General features: G+C 42.5%; 1 protein-coding gene across 3 annotated transcripts; it reads left to right on the forward strand.

The window, feature by feature from the left end:
- The first annotated feature begins 446 nt into the window (after positions 1-446).
- YTHDC1 (YTH N6-methyladenosine RNA binding protein C1) lies at positions 447-22,869 on the forward strand. Of its 3 annotated transcripts, none has more exons than XM_079949548.1 (17): positions 447-607; positions 6,370-6,471; positions 7,425-7,756; positions 7,868-8,243; positions 9,797-9,886; positions 10,364-10,417; positions 11,061-11,155; positions 11,714-11,822; positions 11,909-12,026; positions 13,750-13,834; positions 14,716-14,882; positions 17,093-17,175; positions 17,768-17,804; positions 17,888-17,927; positions 18,017-18,079; positions 20,518-20,652; positions 21,872-22,869. In XM_079949548.1, the coding sequence occupies exons 1-17, from the start codon at positions 580-582 to the stop codon at positions 22,088-22,090; spliced, it is 2,133 nt and encodes a 710-aa protein (XP_079805674.1). In that variant the 5' UTR covers positions 447-579; the 3' UTR covers positions 22,091-22,869. The 3 variants fall into 3 exon arrangements, with proteins under 3 accessions (XP_079805674.1, XP_079805675.1, XP_079805676.1); XM_079949549.1 differs by having other exon boundaries at positions 6,370-6,459; XM_079949550.1 differs by lacking the exon at positions 10,364-10,417.
- Positions 22,870-22,898: the final 29 nt, after the last annotated feature.

Consider the following 22,898-nt stretch of genomic DNA (forward strand, 5'->3'; position numbering starts at 1 on the left):
GCGCGTACGACGCCGTGAGGTAACGGCGCCACGCCTTGTGACGCCGCGCGCGCGAGCGAGAGAGAGAGAAGAGCGCGTACGCCGTGAGGTAACGGCGCCACGCCTTGTGACGCCGCGCGCGAGCGAGCGAGAGAGAAGAGCGCGTACGACGCCGTCAGGTAACGGCGCCACGCCCTGTGACGCCGCGCGCGCGCGCGCGAGAGAGAAGAGAGCGTACGCCGCCGTGAGGTAACGACGCCACGCCCTGTGACGCAACGCGCCGAAGCGGCTCCGTAGGGCCTTGTGGGAATTGTCGCGTAGGAAGTATAAAGCCGGGAAGGAGGAGGCGGGGCTTTCGGGAGGAGGAGGAGGCGGGGCCGCGAGGGGGGGGAAGAGCCTCCATTTTGCTCGGCGTCCTGAAGGGAGCAGCAGCTCGTGAAGGGGCCTCCCCGTTGGCCTCCCTCGCGTCCTTCGCCTGCGCCGCTCCTCTCCTCGTCTCCCCAATACTCCTCCGCCTCCAGAGAAAGCCGCCGTCGCCGCCGCCGCCGCCACCGGTTCTTCTTCCTCCTCCTCCGCCGGGTTGTGGGGGCGGGGAGGACGATGGCGGCCGAGAGCCGGGAGGAAAAAGGTACCGCCGGGTGTTTCCTTTCCCCTCAGTCCCTAGGCCGCTCGTTGCCATGGCAACCGGAGCTGGGGGGGTGGGGGGAGCGGCGAAGGCCCAAGGTATGTGGGGAGGGGGCGGGGAGAGAGAGAAAGAGAGACCTGAGGGCCTTACTGCTGCCTCCGCCCCCCCCCCCCGGGAAAAAAGTGGGCAGGGGGGCGGCGGTTTAATTGCCTTGAAATGAAATGTTACTCGCCATCAGCCTTCGGGGGGGGGGAATTGGGGCGGGGGGGGCAGTAAGCTTAAGGGATGGCCGTTTAATAGGCCTTGAAATATTGGTTCTCGGCCTTTGGGGGGTCACGTTGGGGCAATTGGGGGGCATAGGTTGGGGGCTGGATGGAAAGGCAACGTTGTTGCGAAAGCAAGGGGGAGGCGTAGGGTGGGTGCTGGGGCTTTAAGGGGGTCAAAATGAAATTCAAGATTTATTTACAAAAATATTGTAATTTGGTTGAATGTTAAGAAGGATGCTAGATCATAAATAATTGCCCACCACTGAATTAAATCTGAATTTGACGATAAGTGAGATTAAGGAAAATACAAATTTTTTTGGAGAATTGCTAGATTTTATGTAAATGAGCGGAGATAAGATTGCAAACAAGTGGGTAATTTGCTTGGAAAAAAATTTTTTTGTAACGATGTAAGTGCGAGCGGAAGACGTGAGGGAGTCCAAAGAAGTGGCGAAATTATGTTATGATATAATGTTGCTTATTATTTATGCATTTGTATTCAAAAAACTTTAATAAATATGTATTTTTTTAAAAAAAGAAAAGAAATCTTGCTCACCAAGATTTTGAGGGTATTTTATTTGTTTACTGGATTTATGTACCGGCTTTGCAGAACAAATTCAAAATATAAAACCGCAATGTGTATAATCAAAGTAAAAGGAACTCAGTAACACACACACAAACCCTTGCACCGCCTTTCCGTAGTTAAAACCAGTCTGGAGACAGCTTACAAGATGAAACGTTTTGGTACACAACCGGATTGAAACAGTTGCCACATAAATCGTAAAAAAAAGGGAAAAAAGTCTTATCAGTTGTTGTTGGCATCTGTCTGTCTCAGAAGACAACGGATGAGGGCGCATTTGGGGTTAAGGTCAAGCTGTTGGATCGTTACAGCAACAAAAATGCCCCAGCCCATTGGTGCAGCCCAGCCATTGATCTCAAGTAGGAAACATTTTAAGCTTTCCATTTAAAATTGGTTAAAATAGATAAAAGATATAAAAAGTACGCAGCCAAACTGAACAGTTTCTGCATAAATCATATTAATATCTAAAAATTAGAATTGATGTTAATAACAGCAACAAACCCCTCCAGCGAAACATCCTAAGCAATGGTGCAGTCTAGCCATTGGTTTCAGGTAAAAAATGTCCGCAGGCTGTTTGTGCTTTAAAATAATGATTTTTTTATAAAAAACACACCTGTTTTTTAAACAGTCTCCTAGTGAGTTTTGACTGATTGCTTTCATCCTCCTCCCTCACATTCCGTGAATATTAGCTAGTAATCCTGGCAATTAAAGTTAAAATGCTGCTGTGTTCTGATAACATTTCAGTAAGACTTATAACTGCCCTGTAAGATGGACCACTTCCGTTTTCCTAATGCAGATGAGAATGAGAGGATAGTAGTGTACCTAAGACCAGCCAGTAAGTTCTTGGTTGGCCTTACGTATCTTGGCTATATTATAAAGTTCAGACACTTGGCTGCTATGTTAAACTAGCTTTCTGTTTTTTCATATATATACACGCACACAGCTCTTAGGCAGGGATATTATAATATTATACTAGTGACCCCCTCCACTGATTCAGCTGATGCTGACTAGATTTGTGTGTGTCCCTTCTAGTTGGTGTACAATAAAAACAATAAAACAGCTGATCTGTGTTATTCCCATGTCATGAGATGAAGTACAGCTCTGCAGCGCTTGAAGCTTTTTGTTTGCCTGTGTTAGAGATTAGGTTTATGTTACTGTGCTATTCAGCATTTATTCAAACTGCATTACAGAATAAGATAAACAGTGGAGGAAATGTGGCGAGCAAGAAGGTATCTGAGGTTAGAGGTGAAGGCTGCAATTTGAAACATACAAGATTTGATTTAAATGATGTAAAGTCTGACAGGACTTCTTAGTAAATCTGGGTACCATTGAGCTGCTTACAAATAGAGAAGACAGAGTGGACAATAATATGGTGAAGCAGGCTTACCTTAGAAGAAGGCTGAACTAATACTTGGACGGTTTTAAAAGAGGATTAGACAAATTAATAGAGGATAAGGCTATGTTCTATATCCATTTTTGGAGGCTATGTGCCTCTGAGTACCAGTTGCTGGGAATAACAAGTGAGGAGAGTACTGTTGTGAGTTCTGCTTATCAAACACTTTGATAATGGGATTTTCATAGAGTTGGAAGGGACCGCAAGGGTCATATAGTCCAACCCACTGCAATTTAGAAATCTTTTGCTCAATAAGTGTCTTCAAGCCACGACCCTGAGAATCTCTTGCTCTACTGACTGGGCTATGCTGGGCTAGGTGGGACTTTTGCCTGATCCAGCCGGTTATTACATTCTTTTGGCCATGTTTAACTATGCAGCTTGACCACTGGCATAATTATGTATTGTTTATGTACATACTTGTTTCCTAATTAGATTAGCTTTAGTAATCCTGTTACAACAAGAGGGACAGCTTCTATTAAAAGCTTGCTTTTTGCATCTAATAGGAGCAATATGACTGCAGAGCAGTGACTGCAGCAGTTCTGCATTGTGTGTGCTGAAGGGAATTTTATCTTGCATGGCCTGGTTTATGTAGAAATGTATTGATGAGTATGAAGCAAACGGAGCGATAGTATATCTACCAGCTGCATACTGGGGCACTCTGTATTTAAAGGAGTAGTATCATGGACGTTCCACCAAAAATTTATGTTGGCCTTCATGTATTTGAGGTCTACCACATCTCCATAGCTCTGTTGTTATGTCTTTGCAGTTGTATCTAAGAGGAGGGGTCAAGGAAAGGTCCTGAGCTGGTCATAAGCCATCCTACTTTGGGCCTTTTCCAAAATACAGGTTAGGGTATTGTTATGCAGTAATTAATTTTATTGGCAATTACTCTAGTACATAACAGTTGCTTGTTTAAGATAAACTGCTACAGATTTTTTTATCTAAATGGCACACCAGTAAAATACACTGTTCAAGAACAGAAAAATTGTTTCGGATGCCCTGTCCTAAAAGCATTAGGGTGTTTTAAGAAGAAGAAGAATGATGTTTACAAACACAAAAACTAGAGCTGTATACTACAAGATGTTTGGTGGTTTAATTAACAAAGTCACCTCTGAAAGATTCTTGGGCTTGGGCAATCTTCCAATAAGAGACTGTGCTACCTTGCAGTCCTATGTCTAATGTATAGATGGTATGCATTGTTAATGAAACACAGTGGTGCGGGAGATAAATGGAGCTCTGGTCATTCAGGACTCCCAACACTTAAGGGGTGTTTTGTGCAGATGTCAGGATAGGGCAAGTGTAGATAATGGAAGACAAATGCAATTTGCTCCTGATGTCTCATATCCAGAAGGCTACAGGTCTCTGGCATTAGCTGAACCTTCCAAAGTCATCATCAAAAACAAATTTCCGTGAAGTACATTAAAATAGGAGTGGTGTTAAGTTAGGTCCAAATTTAAGATTGTTGGCACTTAGACGTGGTGAGTAAACCAAGAATGCCTCAAGGCAATGAATTATTTTAAATATGAAAATACTCCCCCCTCCAAATAGATCTGAGTTTCAAGAGACCATTGGATTGAGGTCCCAGCCATACCCCACAGTTGCCATTAGTTGAATATTGTCTGGATTAGGTTTTAGTCTGTATGCCTGTATCACTGAGAAATCATTGAGAAGCTCTTGAAAACCAAAGAGTCCAGAGAAGCTAGAAATATAATCGATTTTTCAAGGCAGCTCCATTTTTAATGGAGTTTTGTACACCACATTAACTGTACTTGAATCTTTGGTAAAACTCTTTGAATTTTATTGTAGATAATTAAATGTAATAATGTTTGTCTGTAGTTAGTAATGGCTTGGTACTAGTCTACACATGATTTGTTAAAACAAATCAAAACTGCTCAAGGAGATAGAATTATGAAACAAATTCTTGCTGTGGTTCATCTTAAAGTAAAATGATTGCCTGAAATGGAAATTTCAGGAATTGCAGTCCCTCCTGTTGCATGCCAAACCACTTTTCAATATCGAAGGAAGTTTGAAAAGGTGTTCATGATATGACAGTAGGGATCTGATTATGTTTTTTATTGTTTTTAGATATGCTGTAAGCTGCTCAGAGTGGCTGGGGAAACCCAGCCAGATGGGCGGGGTATAAGTAAAATAATTATGATTATAATTCTAAAAATGGAAAAGTAAAAATCTATGTGCACCAGTTGTTGGGATCCTAGTCCATATTTTTACAAGCTTTAATTATACGTGGCTGCCTGAGAAGAGGTTAGCCAGAAGGGGGAGGTGCCCTCAACTGTTTGACTCCTCCCTTTACAGAACTTGTTCTTCAAGAACCATTCCACCCGTCTGTATTTTCAGGAAAGGTGGCCTAGGTACCATATAGTCTTCCCTTCTGGGAATCACTGCTCTGTGACTAATATAGCAAATACTACAGGAAGTATGGGGCATCCCTGTCAGATTCCCCCAAAATATTACTACTTTTTCTAGTAGTGAATGATGGGCATAAAATCTAGCTCTTTAATATACACAGCTCTAGGATGAATGGCTCTGCAAACCTGTGAAGGATCACAGTTGTTTTTTTAGGAGGCTGTTCCTTACCTAAGAAATTTCATGAGAGTAAAATCAGTGCAGACTCATCCTAGCCTCTATGCCTTCTTTGATAGTCCATGTTTGTCTAATTATGGCCCAGTCTGTGGTCAGGAATAAATCTCAACTGGCTGGTGTGAATAAAGGTTGCACTTAACATATTAATCTAATTGCCATAATTGTATTAAACATTTTAATGTCCTGATTAGGGTCTAAAGCAGGGGTCGGCAAGGTTTACCTTGCCTGGGCTGGTTCACTCCAGCGGAGATCCAACCGGGGGCCAGATTGCATGCCTGTGATTTCTGGCATCTGCAGAGAAGCAATTTCCAGTGTCGCAGAAGTGAGTCCCCATGCTGTGCTGCACTGGTTTAGCGCAGCGCGTGGAGACTCACCAAGCAGGCAGTTCAGTTCGAGGGCGCCTCCTGGGTCGGTTAAACGAGCCCAGTGGGCCGCTTGTGGCCCATGGACCTTAGGTTGCCAACCCCTGGTCTAAAGCAAGCCTATAAGATTTACCAGGTCAGTTGTCCCTTATGTAGTTTAGGGATTAAAGCAACTGAAAGATAGATGAGAGGTTTGTCAGTGAATTTGGTTAAACCTGTAGTAGGGAGTTCATCCATATCTTGCTTCTCCCCAATTTAAACAGTTTTGCTTGGCAGTTATCCAATTTAGTCTTGTGAAAAACTGTCTTGCTATTCAGTTTTCACTCTTAATTTTAGAAAAGCTTCAAATGGGTGGGCAGATGTAAGTGCTGAAAGATAATGTGTGGGTATTGGATTTTAGTATCACTTTAAACCATTTTAACTGCTCATTTGGTAAGAGCATTGCAGCGGGTTGGTCCCTTCCAACTCTAGAATTTTGTGGTTCTAATTACACTATTCTAATACCATTAAAGCAAACGGTGCAGCTCTTCTGAATGCCATTTCTTAACCTTGTGTTTTGTTTACAGATGGCGAACTGAATGTTCTGGATGACATATTGACTGATGCACCTGATCATGATGATGAACTGTATAACCCTGACAGTGAGCAAGATAAAAGTGAGAAAAAGGGTATGCTACTTTACTAGTTGGGTGCCCTTTTGAAAAGGTGGACAGCAAGATCAGCCAACCAGCTTGAGGGCTGCTGCCAGGGTGCACAGAGACTTGTGCATGCCCACTGGGCAGCCCCTCTTTTTCCTAAGAGTTCTTTGCTCTGCATTACAAATTCTTTTTGAAGTATCCTTATCTCCCTGCCACATTTGATTTTTTTCGAAGTCAATGTGAGCTATTAAAGTAAAATATGTCACATATATGCAAAGAACCTGCTGTGCCGATACCTTGGTTGTAGCCTTCATATCTGAATGTTTTTAAAGGCTTTAAGATCCTTTGTGGAATATGGCATGCCGAACAAGACAGTACAGTTTGCTAAAAAGCAAGTACTGTCCTTGCTTATAAAATATTAACAAGTTGAAATAGTTTTCCTTCCTCAAGCATGTAATCTTGGCTCTTTGGCTATAGAAATACATAGGGAGTTGTCTTTCTCCTGAGGAAGCCAGAAGCAAGGTTCTATTTCAGCTTATTTCCCAAGTCAACTTTCCACAGCCTGGTGCCCTTCACATGCTATTGGAATGCAACTCCCATAATCCCTGATCATTGGCCATACTGGCTGGGCCCAGTTGGAGATGTGAGTCCAATAACATTTGGAATGATATTACACCAGGGTTTGGAAGGGCTGTCCTAAGTTGTGTTTTGGTCTTTTAAGTCATTCCAGCCATTGGTCATCAATTTTCTCATCTTTAAATAGTGAGAGATACTAGGATTTCCAAGGAGGCAGTTTAGTTAACACAACATCCCGGTTTTAAACCTAATAGCTTTATGTGCTTTGTCTCATGCTAAATGTGAAAAAAGTTTGCTCATCGTGCTTTCTGAAGATAGCTTTAGCAGCGTTTTGTTAATGCTATCAAGTAACTATGAAATGCTGATTTCAAAATTTGTTGGTGCTTTTCTGAAAAAAAATATTTCAGGATCCAAAAGGAAAAGTGAGAGGATGGAGACAGCTGAGAGCAAAAAGCAGAAGCCTTCTGTGCATTCCTCGAGGCAGTTGCTACCCAAACCTCCAAGCTCATCCGTTAGCAACAACAAGCGAATAGTGAGCACAAAAGGAAAGCCAGTATTGGAATATAAGAATGAGGAGTATCAAAGGTCTGATAGGAGCAAGCGCCCAGAAGGTGACAGAAAGATGCGTATGACAAGCAGCAGCTCGAGAGACACCTACAAAGGGCAACCTGAGAAGGCATGCATGAGGAAAAGAGATGCTGACAGAAGGGCAAAGTCTTCCACTCCAGATACCTCTGGGGTAAGCAGCGGCTTTTGCAGTCATTAAATGCATCAGTTCTTTAAGGTGCTTGCTCCGAACTCTCTGTGCATCCTGACATGTAAGGCGTTTGTTTTATTCTCATTTAAACAGAGGCTAAGGCATGAGGTGGACAGACAGCCAAGCAGGTCCAGTCACTCCTCAAAAGAAGAGGTGAACTCCGAGGAGTACGGGTCGGATCATGAAACAGGCAGTAGCGGATCCTCTGACCAAGGAAACACAGAGAATGAGGAGGAGGAGGAGGGGATGGAGGAAGAAGAGGAGGAGGAAGACGATGACGGGGAGGAGGAGGAGGAGGAGGAGGTGGAAGAAGAGGGAGATGATGAAGAAGAGGATTATGATCAAGATGAAAGGGATCAGAAGGAGGGAAATGATTACGACACACGAAGCGAAGCTAGTGATTCTGAATCTGAATCTGCATCCTTTACTGATGGGTCAGTCCGATCTGGTTCGGGCTCGGATATATCAGGTAGCTGATATCATTTCTTTCTGCTCTGGGTCTTGTCATATTCAGTTATTTATTTCTAAATCGTACTGCAGATGATTGGCTCTGGTGTGAGAGAGCACCACCAGTAAGGATAGCACAGCAGCAAAGTGTTCATTTTTGTCCAAAGGGCTTCCTATGGGCATCTGATTGGCCACTGAGAACAGTGTTGGACTAAATGGGTCCTTGGTCTCATCCGGCAGAGCTCTTCCTATGCTCTGGTGCTCATTAGTGTCTCTCTAAGCAGTTTCCTTCATAGTGCTGGTCTCTTGGCCAGAGGCTGTGAGGAATGGTGGAAGTGGAAACATAAGATGAGTTTTCTGGTGGTGTACTTTAGGTTACATTCCTTTAGGGGGAATTTCATGGGAATGAAAAAAGATCTTCAAACCAGTGTGTCACACAGGTTCTACTTACGTTTCAATTTGAATACTTTTATGTACCAGTGTTCGTAATACTAGTCTAGGTTAGCCTTTCTCAGTCTTGGGTCCCTAGATGTTGTTGGACTACAACTCTCATAATCCATAGCCAGCAAGGGATGATGGGAGTGGCAGTACAACAACATCTGGGGAACCCTAAGTTGAGAATGGCTGGTCTGGGTGTATTTCTGTGGTGAAAGAATTGATTTTTTAAAATCATTTTTTTTAAAAAGAGGAGTAGATTATAACTGAAGAAACATTAGTGTTTCCAGCAGTATATAAAGCTAGTTGGCACATTCTGGTTTAAAAAAACCTGGAAAGAAACAATTCAGAGCAAAGCAGCTGAGTTTTAGCTGAATTTCAAACTTCTAGCCAAATACTTACGTTCTATTAATTTATTATTGCTCACATTTTATTTAAGCAATGTCCCTCCCAACTCCGCCTTCCTCGTTTTATTTTTTTGGTGCCCCTAATTGTCCCAAGTATCGTGACAGGGACAGTTCCATTTCAGAAGTTTTGGAATAGTGTTGTCAATGTGATGTGTTTGTCGTGTCACATGGCTAGATCATTTGAATAACATGGCAAACACCCCAACCAGCATTGTAGGTTCACATCCATGGTGTGCGGAAGAGGCAAGCATACATACCTGGCAATGTATAAATCAGGCTTTAGGGGGATGTGTTTGCTGTATTTCTAATAATGTGCATAAACTATGTGGTCCAGGGGCATGCTGGGACTCCAGCAGGAGGCCTGATCTATATCAGTCGATTTCTTGACTTTGTGAAGACCTCACACTCGTACACACGTGTGCACACCATACCGTATCAGAAACTGCTTTTGAAATTTCTGTGTGTTTCAAAAGCAGCTTTCCATGTAATGTGGAATATTGCTGTTCAAGGCAAAAAAAAAGTTTAAAGCTCCTTTGCGCTCTGCAAAACAACACCATGGATCTTTAGATCCTGACTAAAGAATGAAGGGCTAATGAGATGATAGTTCTGAATGTTGAGAGCCAAATATGCATTTAGCTAATGTAAACTGCATTGACCTTCTTGCAATCATTCCTGATAAAGTTTTTCGTGTCGGCCTTAAAAGTACTGCTGTTGCTTGTTTTGATGGTCTTAGATGAGAAAAAGAAGGCGAGAAAAAGAGCTAGAGGCATCTCTCCGATTGTTTTTGATAGAAGTGGAAGCTCTGCATCAGAGTCATATGCAGGTATTATTATGTTATTGCTTATCTTACTGAAATGATCTGTAGCAAAACCCTTGAACTGCATTTTCCAAAATAAATAGTGGGCCATAGAAACCTATTGGACATGTAGCTAAATAGTGAAAATTGGTATTTTGGCATGTTCTGTGTGAATAATTTGGGGAAGTAGGTTTTCTTGTTATGTTAATGCTATTTTGTTGCTTAAGTGGAATTTTCACTTTTTAAAACTTGGAAGATGATGATTCATTGACTAGTTTTCTGAAGAGAAAACTGGTCCACCAAAACAAACAAACAAAATGAAACAACCCAAAAATCCAAAACAAACCCTCGTGCACATTGAGCAGCATTCTTTGTGTGTGTGTGGGTGCGCGTCAGGAGGAATAATTTGTCATGAATGAAAATAGTTATGTGAAAAGGCTGTAGAATTTATATCGTATCTCTATTAAGGCTCAATCTGAACAAATGTACTTTGGCTAAACACAGGTTCAGAAAAGAAGCATGAGAAATTATCATCTTCCGTTCGTGCTGTCCAAAAAGGTATAATTTAAATTCGATTTTTTTAATGCATGCTCCCATTGCAAGGTGTTGTGGCAAGTCTTTGTTAACATACATCAAATGTGGTAATGTTCCGATGTATAGTGCAACTAAATCAAGTGAGCAAATTGTATTGCCTCTCAAATTACTTCTTGCATGCATCTTCATAAAGGCAAATATATATATCTTGTTGCTGAATTGGCAAGCAAAGAAGTAATGAAATGGTGCTGTTTGAAAGATAAATTTTTGTAGGTTCTTCATTCAAGAATGTATTTTACTCCAATAACCAGGAAGCAAACATATCGGAACATTACTGATGTTGCATTGGCTTTTTACTTGAAATAGCTTATTTTGCTTTCTACGCTTAGCATTGCATGCTATGACACAGATTTCAGGTCTGAAATATGTGGTATTCAGCTACTGACTTGCAGCACAATTCCTCAAAATTTGGTCACATAGCTTCAATATATTAAAATGGAATTTGTGCAGGAGACCAATATAAGCCCCTCTGAAGTGAAGAATAGTTGTACCACAATATAAAAGGGCTTGTCTCACAAAGGGGCTATAAATATGTGTTGGGTGTTTACTTAGGAGATGCAGAGGGAAATGCCAATAAAATTACATTTTGCTTTGTTTCCACCCCCAGACCAAACTAGCAAACTTAAATACATTCTCCAAGATGCAAGATTTTTTCTTATCAAAAGTAACAACCATGAAAACGTCTCACTTGCCAAAGCTAAGGTATGCCACATTGCACTTACAGACTACGTTCATTATGAAGATAAAGCTCTGATTGCAGAATACGGAATACGGGCAATTGTTCTTTTAATTATCAAGCCTTTATTTAGTTCTCTTAGCTCAACCCTGTCACAAAGAAATAGAATTAGTTAGGATCTCACCAGCTGTATCTCTGTTACTTTGAATCTGCTGGGAGCCTTGTAGAAAGAAAGGGGAACAACAAATTCTGGTTTAATGCTTTATTTTTACTGTTTAATGCTTTCCATAATGCTTTGAACTTAATGGATTATGATTTTCCTGGTCCTCCCCAAGCTTTTGTTGGATATGTGAGCATTTATGAAATATGAAGCTATATCAGTCATACTGGCTTGCCTGTAGTACCTCAGTTAGAGATATTTCTCAGCTGTCACATCTTTTAACTGGAGATTACAAGGACTGAACTTGGGACCTGGTGCATGTCAAGCATGTGTTCTAGCACTGAGCTAAGTGCAAGGTGTCCCTGGTGCATCCATTGAACAGTTTGGGTTTTATAAATTGCGTGTCTGTTTCATCTCTCTACAGGGTGTCTGGTCAACCCTCCCAGTCAATGAGAAGAAGCTCAATGCTGCCTTCAGACAAGCAAGGAGTGTTATCTTGATATTTTCTGTGAGAGAGAGTGGGAAATTCCAAGGTAAATAAGAGGGAATGCCTGCACTCAACTTTAACCCAAAGTTGTTTGGGTTATGTCGTCTCATTGCAGTGTTCCGATTCTTTCAGGATTTGCAAGGCTGGCTTCTGAATCCCATCATGGGGGATCTCCCATACACTGGGTGCTACCTGCAGGAATGAGTGCAAAAATGCTGGGAGGCGTATTTAAGATAGATTGGATATGCAGGTAAAAGGGTTAAAATGTGAAAATTCTGGTTCGTAATGTTTACTTTCGGATATTCTGAGTAGGTTCACAAAGTGTATCCTCAAAATAGACATGATTCATTTGCTGGAACAATAGGTTACCACCCATTTGCATAGTCTGGAGATAGTTCACAGATATCTCAGTTGGTAGAGCATGAGACTCTTAATCTCAGGGTCATGGGTTTGATCCCCATGTTGGGCAAAAGATTCCCTCATTGCAGAGCATTGGACTGCATTATCCCCACGGTCCCTTCCAACGCTATGATTCTAAATGACTTTGGTCTTAGCAGAAGGATTATTTTTGCCCTACCATGAGTAGGTTATATATCTTTTGTCTTATTTTTGCCACGCTTCAGAGATTTTGTTATTAACCATCATCTTCATAGGTGGCAAAATATTGCCTTAAATTGCAGGTGGCGCTGTGGGTTAAAGCTTCAGCGCCTAGGGCTTGCCGATCGAAAGGTCGGCGGTTCGAATCCCTGCGGCGGGGTGCGCTCCCGTTGCTCGGTCCCAGCGCCTGCCAACCTAGCAGTTCGAAAGCACCTCCGGGTGCAAGTAGATAAATAGGGACCGCTTACCGGCGGGAAGGTAAACGGCGTTTCCGTGTGCGGCTCTGGCTCGCCAGAGCAGCGATGTCACGCTGGCCACGTGACCCGGAAGTGTCTCCGGACAGCGCTGGCCCCTGGCCTCTTAAGTGAGATGGGCGCACAACCCCAGAGTCTGTCAAGACTGGCCCGTACGGGCAGGGGAACCTTTACCTTTTTATGGTCTTGCAAGTGTGTGTGAGAGAGAGAGAAAGAGAGAGAGAGAGAGAAAGAAAAAGAAAGCCCCCAACTGATTATGTAAGGCTCTTGATAGCTGCCTCTAATGCATGGATTTTGAGACATTGAAGTATAGGATGGGAATAGGGAGCCTCTTTCTCCTGCAGTAGGATGTCGTCAGAAATTGACTCTCAAGATGTTGACTTTCAGACTAGTAGTCTATGAAGCTGGGAAGCCAGAGATTGAGCTGCAGAAGATTCATTCTTCACACACCCCAATCCTGTCGTTGAAGTCTAGCTTTTTCAGTGTTTTGCATTGGTTTTCTCTTGTCTTTGAAAAGAATCAAACTTCTCATGAAACACATATTCTGTATTGAGTTATGAATGTCAAGCTTGGTTTTTGTCATCACCTGAAATGTTCAGAATAGTGATGGGTGAGTTTCCCCAAGTCTTAATTTTAAATCAAGAGAGAGAGAGTTTCTCAATCTGGGAAGATAACTTAATCCTTTTGAACATTTTTCCAGTATTACTACTATACTAGAAGTCCACATTTTTTCCAGTAGTGCTGGAAGTCTACATTTTTTCATAGTTTGTTTACTTCCCAGAAAGTAATAGCAGCATGCTAGGTGTTAAGAACGCTGCCAGAATGTCAAAACAGTGTGGTGGGTAGGATGCAAAGGCAAGGCTTAAGTTTCCTTCTGGCGATAGAGAACTTGCAAGGTTGTCCTGCTTGCTTTGTACTAAGGTGAGCATTACGAACCTAACTCAGTTGGTCTTCCAAGCTACACTTTGATAATATTTATATCTGCCAGTTCAGAATGCTCATTTTGCTGGTTTGCTGTTTTCTTTTTAATGTTCAAGTTATAGTCCATAAAAGCATCTTTGTATAAGATTTAATTTAAATGCCAAATACACAAAATGTATTACATGTCACTTATACATTTAGGCGTGAGTTGCCATTCACGAAATCTGCTCACCTGACCAATCCTTGGAATGAGCATAAACCAGTAAAGATTGGACGTGATGGACAGGTTTGTCATTTGTGTTAATTATTCCTCTTCAGTATCTTAAGGCCAGTAGTTAAAATTTTGGAATGCCTTTGTTCTTATTTTATTTTATTTTATTTGATACTCATTTGAAAGACAGCCACCATTAATCCAAGCACAAAGAGATCCTAGACCAATGATGAGTAGTAACCTCTTAGAAAAAAAGTCACAGCAAAATATCTTCTTTTGAAGTATCTTGACGTGTAGTCCATTCTTTATTAAAGCTACTGTTAGGCTACTTTCTGCCAAAAGCGGCCTTGAATCTAGATGAACTGTGACTCCCACCATTCTCAAGTCTCTAAAATGGGTTCATTGTGAGGGAGAAATATAGGCTCGTTCTCCTGCTATACTAACTGGGAGGTAAGGTCTTGTGGAAAAAGCAGCCCACATAGACATGATTTCCTTCACCTTGCATGGGTATTTGCAATCTCAGTGTGCTTTTTTAAAAGATAGCTGTAACACTATTTGGCATGCTGCAAATACAATTTTTGATAGCTAACAAAATAAAGATCTGCACTCTTTGTTGCTTCATGGGCAACATATGTCCTAAAATTCCGTAAAAACAAATTTACCTAATCTATTTGTTTGTGCCGGTGAGCTTTTGATCCATGATTCTGGGCTACACATGTTGGTTGAACAAGGTATGTGATACAACTCTTTCTTACTTAGGCTGTAACATTTTTCTAGAAATCCCTCTGTTGGTATTTATAGCTGTTTCTAGTATAACTTTCTCGTAGAAATCAGCAAAAACATGTCGTTAAGCGTTATACTTCGTTGTGTCCATCTGGTTGGCTGCAGAAGCTGTCTTTGGAAAATTTGGATTCATTCAGAGTTCATCTTGTAAAACGAGCGTTTAACTGTTCCAGGAAATTGAGCCTGAATGCGGAACCCAGCTTTGTCTCCTATTCCCTCCCGATGAAAGTATTGACTTGTATCAAGTCATTCATAAAATGCGGCACAAGAGAAGAATGCATTCTCAGCCCCGGTCAAGAGGACGGCCATCCCGCCGAGAGCCACTCCGAGATGTGGGAAGGTTAGAAACGTTCTTTGGACTGATAATAGGCACATGTGTCAGAATTACGTGATGGAGGAATGTGATTCATCAAAAAGCTTTCCCTGCAATCAAGAAGAGAGAAAATCCTCACATCAAGCTGCATGGACGGGTTTGTGGCTTCATTGAGGATTTCACACTGTCCCCCCTCCCCCAGTTTGTCACTTTCAAGAGGAAAACGGGGACCTTTGGCTCATGCAGAAAATACGTTCTTGTAAACCTAGCTTAGACTAGATCTTTGGTCAGATAATGCAGATAATCTGTTCGTGTAGGTAAGCGGATTTATCATGAGCAGGCTAGGTGGAGGAAGAGCAAGTCTGTGTGTTCAAAAATGTGTTAATATCTTGTAAAAGCCTTTTCTTTCAGGTATATCTGGATAAGCCTTGTCAAAATATGGGACTTTTATCAGGATCACTTATAATTTTGCAGAAGATGACCGCCTCATTTTGAGGATAAAAATATTTGTGTTATTTTGCTGTTCAAGAAGAGCGTGTTTGGGACTGTCTCAAATTGTATCACCGTGCTGTGGTTAAGCCCATTACCAAATATTCTCTCACATCTTGCTGAGCTTCTGGAAGCCGTAGGTTCTCTCCAAAGGGGGAGGAAGTGGCCTTGGAGACCCGGCAACAAACCAAAAAGAATGGCTGTTGCTGTGTCTGTATACACAACCTTTCCAGATGCTGGCAGCACCTGTGGACTTAAGAGTGGTTTTAGAGGATCGCCACGATTATTGATCACTGCTCTATGAACTTGCCAACATTCCCCAGAAAAGAGGGGTATATCTTGTTACAGAATTGGAGAAGTCTTTGCAAAGGACTGATATAAGCCCTTCTATATCCATCACGATTCCCTGACCCCCTGTGTAGCCACTTTGCTTTCTGATAAATCCAAAGCCTTTCCGCTAAAGACTGTGTAGTTTGGGCTGAAACCTTTTTCGGTTGCAGTTTCCTGTTTGTGGAAACGTCCTGTGGTAGGTAACAGATATCCAACGAGCCCCCATATCCTTGCTGTTTAAAAAAAAAAAAAAGGACACCGTAACCTGTAGGTAGGAGGAATCCTGGCAGCACCCCCCTTTCTTTGGGCATAAGAGGACTGAGCAGCGATGGCTTTTGAAGTTAAGCCTGAGAGGTTTCCAGTGCAATAAAGTATTTACAAGTGAAGGTTTTGCAATGGACTGCAAACTATACATTATAACACCACCACACCTTCTCAAGCCTGCCAGGGCCTCCATTTATGTATGTGGCTTTCAGCTTAAAGTCAGTAGTTGGACTACTATATGAACTGTTACTATCATATATTATACCGGTCGTAAGTGCACACTCAAACTACAAGAAAGCGGTATGTTTATTCTTTACACCAGCTCTTATTTTCTAAATCTATTTCTGCTGTACATACAGTTGCTTTGTTTGCTCAGAATTGTGATACTTGCTTTTAAAATGGTAATGCAATATACTTTAATGGTAGTTGGGGAGGAGGGAGGGGTAATTGCCTATGGCCTGTATAATTGTTTCACCTTTTGATGGTGTATTTGAAGGGTTGGGGGGGGGCATTCGGTGACCTGCTGGTGGTGAGCAAAGGAGAAACCCAGTCTGGCAGCTGCAAAATACCTTCTTCAGAAAGCACAACCATTTCAGCTAGTAATATCTCTTAGCTCTAATCTTGAGAACATAGGAATAGGCAATATTCTAGAGATCCTTCCTGGCTAGTAATCTTTGTATGTAAACCGGGGGCTGGGGGGGGGGGAGAGGGATGGGTCCAAATGATATCAGTCCAAGTGAGGCAGAGTATTTAGAGGTTTGGAACACGTCCGTAAGATGCATCCAAATTGTGTGGCTCTGTGCTTGTAGGGCGAGCATCAATATAGCAATTGCACAAGTTACAAGTAGGTTTAAATTAGGTTTATGGCTACAGTTCTGTGTGTAACGGAGAGTAAGCCCTAAAGAAATAGGTTGGAATTAAGAGGTATGGCTAAGTGAAGGATTTCAGGTTCTTTGCAACCATAAAATGCCAGTTAAGCATATTTACATCAACACAAGAAAGGATTGAGCGGTGAATTTGGTAAGGCTCACACAGCTGCCTGGGACTTCAGAAACCTCCCAGAAAGTCGTCCTGGGTTACCTCCTGTTCCTTCTGAAGGTATTTACTTTAAGGTTGCTCCAAACAATTGTTTAATTATTGTCTAATTTATGTAGGCGTCGACCAGAGGATTATGATATTCATAACAGCAGAAAGAAACCAAGGATTGATTATCCCCCTGAGTTTCACCAAAGACAAGGTTAATATCTCGTTATGCAAATACATTTGCACAAACGTACAGATTTGTGTATTAACAATTTTGACTTTGTGTAGAATGTGAAGTTTGAAATAAAGCTTTGAGGGTGCATCAGGGCTCTAGTTAAAGCTCATTTTGAATAGGAAGACTTAACGGAATGTGTGGGATCATGGTGCCCTTGGAACATGGTAGGGGGATCTAGCTTAGAGCAGAGACAAAAATGTTATAAATGTCCTTACTTCTATTATATGAGTGAATATGTAGGTATGTCTTAATCTCCTCAAAGCAAGCTACATTGTACTTTTGTTGATGTTTAGATTAAATCTTGGCATCAAGCTAAAATGACCAGATTCAACATTCTTTATCCAATAGCTAGATAATTACTGGAGTCTGCTCTATTCTGCTATAAAGAAAAACTTGGTACATTTTAAAGCTCCTTACACAAATTGTTGAAGCCACCATTGGGAACAGCAGAATTACCTTTCCTTGTTCTCTTTGCCAAGGCAGGTGCATGCTTGTGGGAAAGATGCTAATTTCTGTTTATATATTGCTATAGCGTTAAATATGATATATAATGCTGCTTGATTTCAAACAGGCTATATAAAGGATCCCAGATACCAAGATGCAGACAGGTAAGAGATGCTTTAGTCTTTGTTTATTTTACGCTGCGGTAACTTAGCACTGTGTTTAAATTCACAAATCTCATTCCCAACAGACGATTTTCAGGAGTGCGCAGAGACGTCTTTTTAAATGGGGTAAGTGTCTGCCTTTTCGTGTGCTGTAGCTGCAAGTGCTTTAATGCTGCCTGTGTTTATGACATTCCCTGTATGTGTTTATTTTCCAGTCCTACAATGATTATGTGAGAGAATTCCATAGCATGGGTCCGCCGCCACCCTGGCAAGGAATGGTTTGTATTTTTAAATGCACTTTACTTTTGACCATGCATTTGATTGAATGCATTCCTTAGAGTAACGATGATAAGGGTAGTTCCATTTATTTTTTATGAACTTCCTTAGGGATCTAAAAATGACAAGCGATTCCTGCTGAATCAGACCAAACCCATCTAGTCCGTCCAACTGCATGCCAATAGGAAACCCTGCAAGCCAGGATATAAGCGTAGAGTCGTGCTCTTAAATCCATGCAAGAAAGATGTGCTACGTATAAAAGAAGCACTGGTGGGAAAGAGCAGGCAGTATGAAAGAATGATGTCGGGGGGCTACCAAAGTTGTAGCAAAACAAGGCCATAGAAAAAAGAGGGAGATCTGCAAGCCTGATACTGTTGAAGTACAATTGGGAGGGACACGGGTGGCGCTGTGGGTTAAACCACAGAGCCTAGGACTTGCCGATCAGAAGGTCGGTGGTTTGAATCCCCGCGATGGGGTGAGCTTCCGTTGCTCAGTCCCAGCTCCTGCCAACCTAGCAGTTCAAAAGCACTTCAAAAGTACAAATAGCTAAATAGGTACTGCTCCGGCGGGAAGGTAAACGGCGTTTCCGTGTGCTGCTCTGGTTCGCCAGAAGCGGCTTAGTCATGCTGGCCACATGACCCGGAAGCTGTACGCCAGCTCCCTCAGCCAGTAAAGCGAGATGAGCGCTGCAACCCCAGAGTTGGTCATGACTGGACCTAATGGTCAGGGGTCCCTTTACCTTTACTTACAATTGGGAGGGGGCACAAACCAAAGGAGGCGGACATGGAGCAATGGATCCAAACTACAAGAAAGAAGATTCCACCTAAACATTAGGAAGAACTTCCTGACAGTAAGAGCTGTTCGACAGTGGAATTTGCTGCCAAGGAGTGTGGTGGAGTCTCCTTCTTTGGAGGTCTTTAAGCAGAGGCTGGACAACCATATGTCAGGAGTGCTCTGATGGTGTTTCCTGCTTGGCAGGGGGTTGGACTCGATGGCCCTTGTGGTCTCTTCCACCTCTATGATTCTATGAGGATAAAGAGGACTTGGCATGCCTAATGGCTGACCTCTTCAAAAGGAAAACTGAATCTGGTGGGGAAGCTGCACCTAGAATGCAGACTGGAGTGGTCTGTTTGGGGTGCATGGAACGCAGGGCAGGCAAGATTTCTTTAGGAAGGAGGATATACCACAGCAGGCCCCACTTGTAAAGTACACTTAGATAGTATCCAGGTAAATCATAGAATCATAGAGTTGGAAGAGACCACAAGGGCCATCGAGTCCAACCCCCTGCCAAGCATTAAATGAACCATTCAATCTCAGAAGTTCCCAAACTGTTGCAGTGTGTCCGGATTTGTGGTTGGAGATGGAAGACAGCACAACCATACAACATCTTGCACAGGGTTACAGCGCATAGCTGTCAATATTTCCCTTTTTTAAAAAGGGAAATTCCCTTATTCCGAGTAGGTTTTCCCTTAAAAAGGGGGGGAAGGTTGACAGCTATGTAACAGTGGCTACAAGAGGCAGAAAAATCATTAATTGGTCGCCAAAACCCTCAGCGATTTTCAAGTGGTCCAAGACAGGAGAGTTTGTAAGCTTCTGATCTATGTAATAACATTGAATTTCAATGTTCTGGGTGGGTTTGGTATCAAGACACTTGTGTCAAACTACAGTATCTGTTCAGCTCCAGCCTCTCACCTGCTTTTGTAATCAGTTCTAAGCAAATGCATGCATATTGATTTTGACTGTAACATTAAGAGCATGTTTTTGGCATTGCGATAATCCTCACCCCATTCATCCTCCCTAGCATTCTGGAAGCCTTTTATTTTACTTTGCAGAACATAGCCCACAGTGGCATGGTGATTATCCCCACTGCCAGTTTAATTCTGCACAAGGTATGGGTGCCCCTTCCACACGGAGAATCGTGTACATAGTATGTTTGTACCTATACAAATTACACTGTTCAGTCGCTGCAGCCTACTCCTGTGTCTGGTTGTGGAAATGTGGGGTTAAGTGTACAGTTTGGGCTAGTTATTAACCACTATAAGACCATATTTTTTATTCTATAAGACTCACTTTTTCCTTCCTAAAAAGTAAGGGGAAATGTGTGTGCGTCTTATGGAGCGAATGCAGGCTGCGCCGCTATCCCAGAAGCCAGAACAGCAAGAGGGATGGCTGCTTTCGCTGTACAGCTATCCCTCTTGCTGTTCTGGCTTCTGAGATTCAGAATATTTTTTTTCTTGTTTCCCTCCTCCAAAAACTAGGTGCGTCTTATGGTCTGGTGCGTCTTATAGAGTGAAAAATACGGTCTTTTAGCGTGCCACACTCAAAGTGCCATTGAATCTTTGAAGCGCTTTCTTTATTACAGTTGCATTTCAGCGTTCCTTGATGCCGATTGTGTTCTAAGGAGGAGAAATTTAAGTGAATAACACCATTTTCTTTTTAGCCTCCTTACCCGGGTATGGAACAGCCCCCCCACCATCCCTACTACCAGCACCATGCTCCGCCACCACAAGCTCACCCTCCTTACTCAGGGCACCATCCCATTCCACACGATGCACGATACAGGGATAAGCGGGTGGTAAGTATGCCCAGAATGGCTGGTACCATGCCAGTTGAGGATCATGGGCAGATCTTATGCTGTCGAGAGACCTCTATACAGTCTTAAGTGTCAGGCCTCTACGTTCATTGAAACGTTCAGTGCGTGTTCTGTCACATTTTAAAGCTGCCGCTTGTGCCAAAATAAATAGTAGAATGCAGGCACATGAGACCGGAGAGCAAAACCTAGGTTGTTGTTTTGCAGAGTTGTTGCTTTTGCACATGCCCATCACCGATATTTTTGCATATGCTCCCAAGTTAGCTTGAGCCTTGAGAGTCTCAGTTGTTGAAGACTTGGAAGATTTGCAAGAAGTATTTGTATGTGGTTTGAGTTTTCCCTTTCAAAAGAGAAACTACGCTCCAGGTGCATGTTGAATCCCGATACAGTGGTACCTCCGTTGTCTCCGTTGACAAAACGTTTCGGAACTCGAACCGTCTTCTGTAACGGATTACATTCGAGAACCAAAGTATTTGAACGCAAAGCCCGTTTTCATTTGTGATTTGTTTTGATCCTACTTTTAAAGATTAGCATAAGGAATGTTAAAAAGGGACGTGGGTGGCGCTGTGGGTTAAACCACAGAGCCTAGGACTTAACGATCAGAAGGTCGGCGGTTCGAATCCCTGTGACAGGGTGAGCTCCCGTTGCTCGGTCCCTGCTCCTGCCAACCTAGCAGTTCGAAAGCACATCAAAGTGCAAGTAGATAAATAGGTACCGCTCCGGCGGGAAGGTAAACGGTGTTTCCGTGTGCTGCTCTGGTTCGCCAGAAGTGGCTTAGTCATGCGGGCCACATGACCCGGCAGCTGTACGCCGGCTCCCTCGGCCAATAAAGCGAGATGAGCGCCACAACCCCAGCGTCGGCCATGACTGGACCTAATGGTCAGGGGTCCCTTTACCTTTACCTTTATAAGGAATGTTGGAGGGTTGAGGCCTCCGGGTCCATAATAATATCAGTACATTGGTGGGTCAGTCCAAAGGTCTGTCTACGCCAGCATCCTCCTTATCCCAGATACCCATGAGAGACCCTTAAGCATCATTTGAGGGCAACAGCCTGTCCTGCAGCATTACCTAGTGACTGGCATTCAAGAGGCATTCCACCCCCGATCCTGGAGGCAGCATAAAGCTATAGTGACCAGCAACCTTACCTGTGCTTTGTAGCTTTTTAAAATTAGGTGATCTATAAAAACATTTCTGTCTCCTACAGCATGATTATGACATGAGGGTAGATGACTTTCTACGTCGGACACAAGCAGTTGTCAGCGGCCGAAGAAGCAGACCCCGAGAACGAGAGCGGGATCGTGAGAGGGATCGGCCCCGGGATACCAGAAGGGACAGAGATCGGGATCGGGGGAGGGAGAGGGAGAGGGAGAGGATATGCGATCGGGACAGAGACAGAGGAGAAAGAGGAAGATACAGAAGATAATGCATTGCGGAACTGCAGTCACTTAAAGCAAAGGCTTGTATATTTGTGTGTTTACAGGTAGTAAACTTCTATTTTCCTCTGTCTACCTACTTTATTGTGTAGAAGGATTTATAATTGACCCTCTTTGTTCTAAGCATGCAGTAAGCTGTGAACTGGAAAATCCCCATCGGCTAAACAAAAAAAAACAAAAAACGTGCAAACTTGACCCTTGAGTTGGTGACTTTCATTTGAGCAGTTTTGAAAAAGTTTAAAGAAGGTAGATTAATGATCCCTATGTGTTTATCTTAACTGTAATTTAATCATCTGTTTGTTTGAGTACCAGTTGACAACTGCCATAATATTTTTGCTTTTGTTTCCTTCCATGTAGTTTTTTACATGATTCTGTGGGGGAAAATGCTGCTATCAGGTATGCAAATACTGGGTGTGATGGTTTGGCTGTATGTCCGTGTTGAAACAGCCACGTCTTGGTTTTTCTGGTTGTTCCTTTTTTATGAGAAAAAAAAACCTGTAAGAGTCAAGCTTGTTCAATAATGAAAGCAATATTAAGATGACAATATTGATATCTAATTTTTAACCTTTTAAACAGCTTTCCTGTGTTCTGCTGGCATTTTGGTTAATGCTATTGTTTGTTCGCCTCTCCCACTTCCATATTACACCCCCCCCCAAAAAAATGTCCATATTGTTTGGAATGTCCACCGTGTGTGTGTGAGCACAAAATCTTGCTGTATTCTACATTGCTACCATTTTTTTTATAATAAATTGGTAACACTCAACTTTCATGGATGTGCATGTTTCTGATGAGTTGTTT

This window comes from Podarcis cretensis (assembly GCF_951804945.1).
Source record: "Podarcis cretensis genome assembly, chromosome: 13".
Classification (NCBI taxonomy): domain Eukaryota; kingdom Metazoa; phylum Chordata; class Lepidosauria; order Squamata; family Lacertidae; genus Podarcis; species Podarcis cretensis.

Bases quoted from the DNA above. Each gene is read 5' to 3' on its own strand.
- YTHDC1 (XM_079949548.1), top strand. From the start codon at position 580: ATGGCGGCCGAGAGCCGGGAGGAAAAAG. The intron at 18,080-20,517 runs GTTTGTATTTTT...TTTTCTTTTTAG, and splicing joins CGCCACCCTGGCAAGGAATG to CCTCCTTACCCGGGTATGGA. The intron at 20,653-21,871 runs GTAAGTATGCCC...TGTCTCCTACAG, and splicing joins GATACAGGGATAAGCGGGTG to CATGATTATGACATGAGGGT.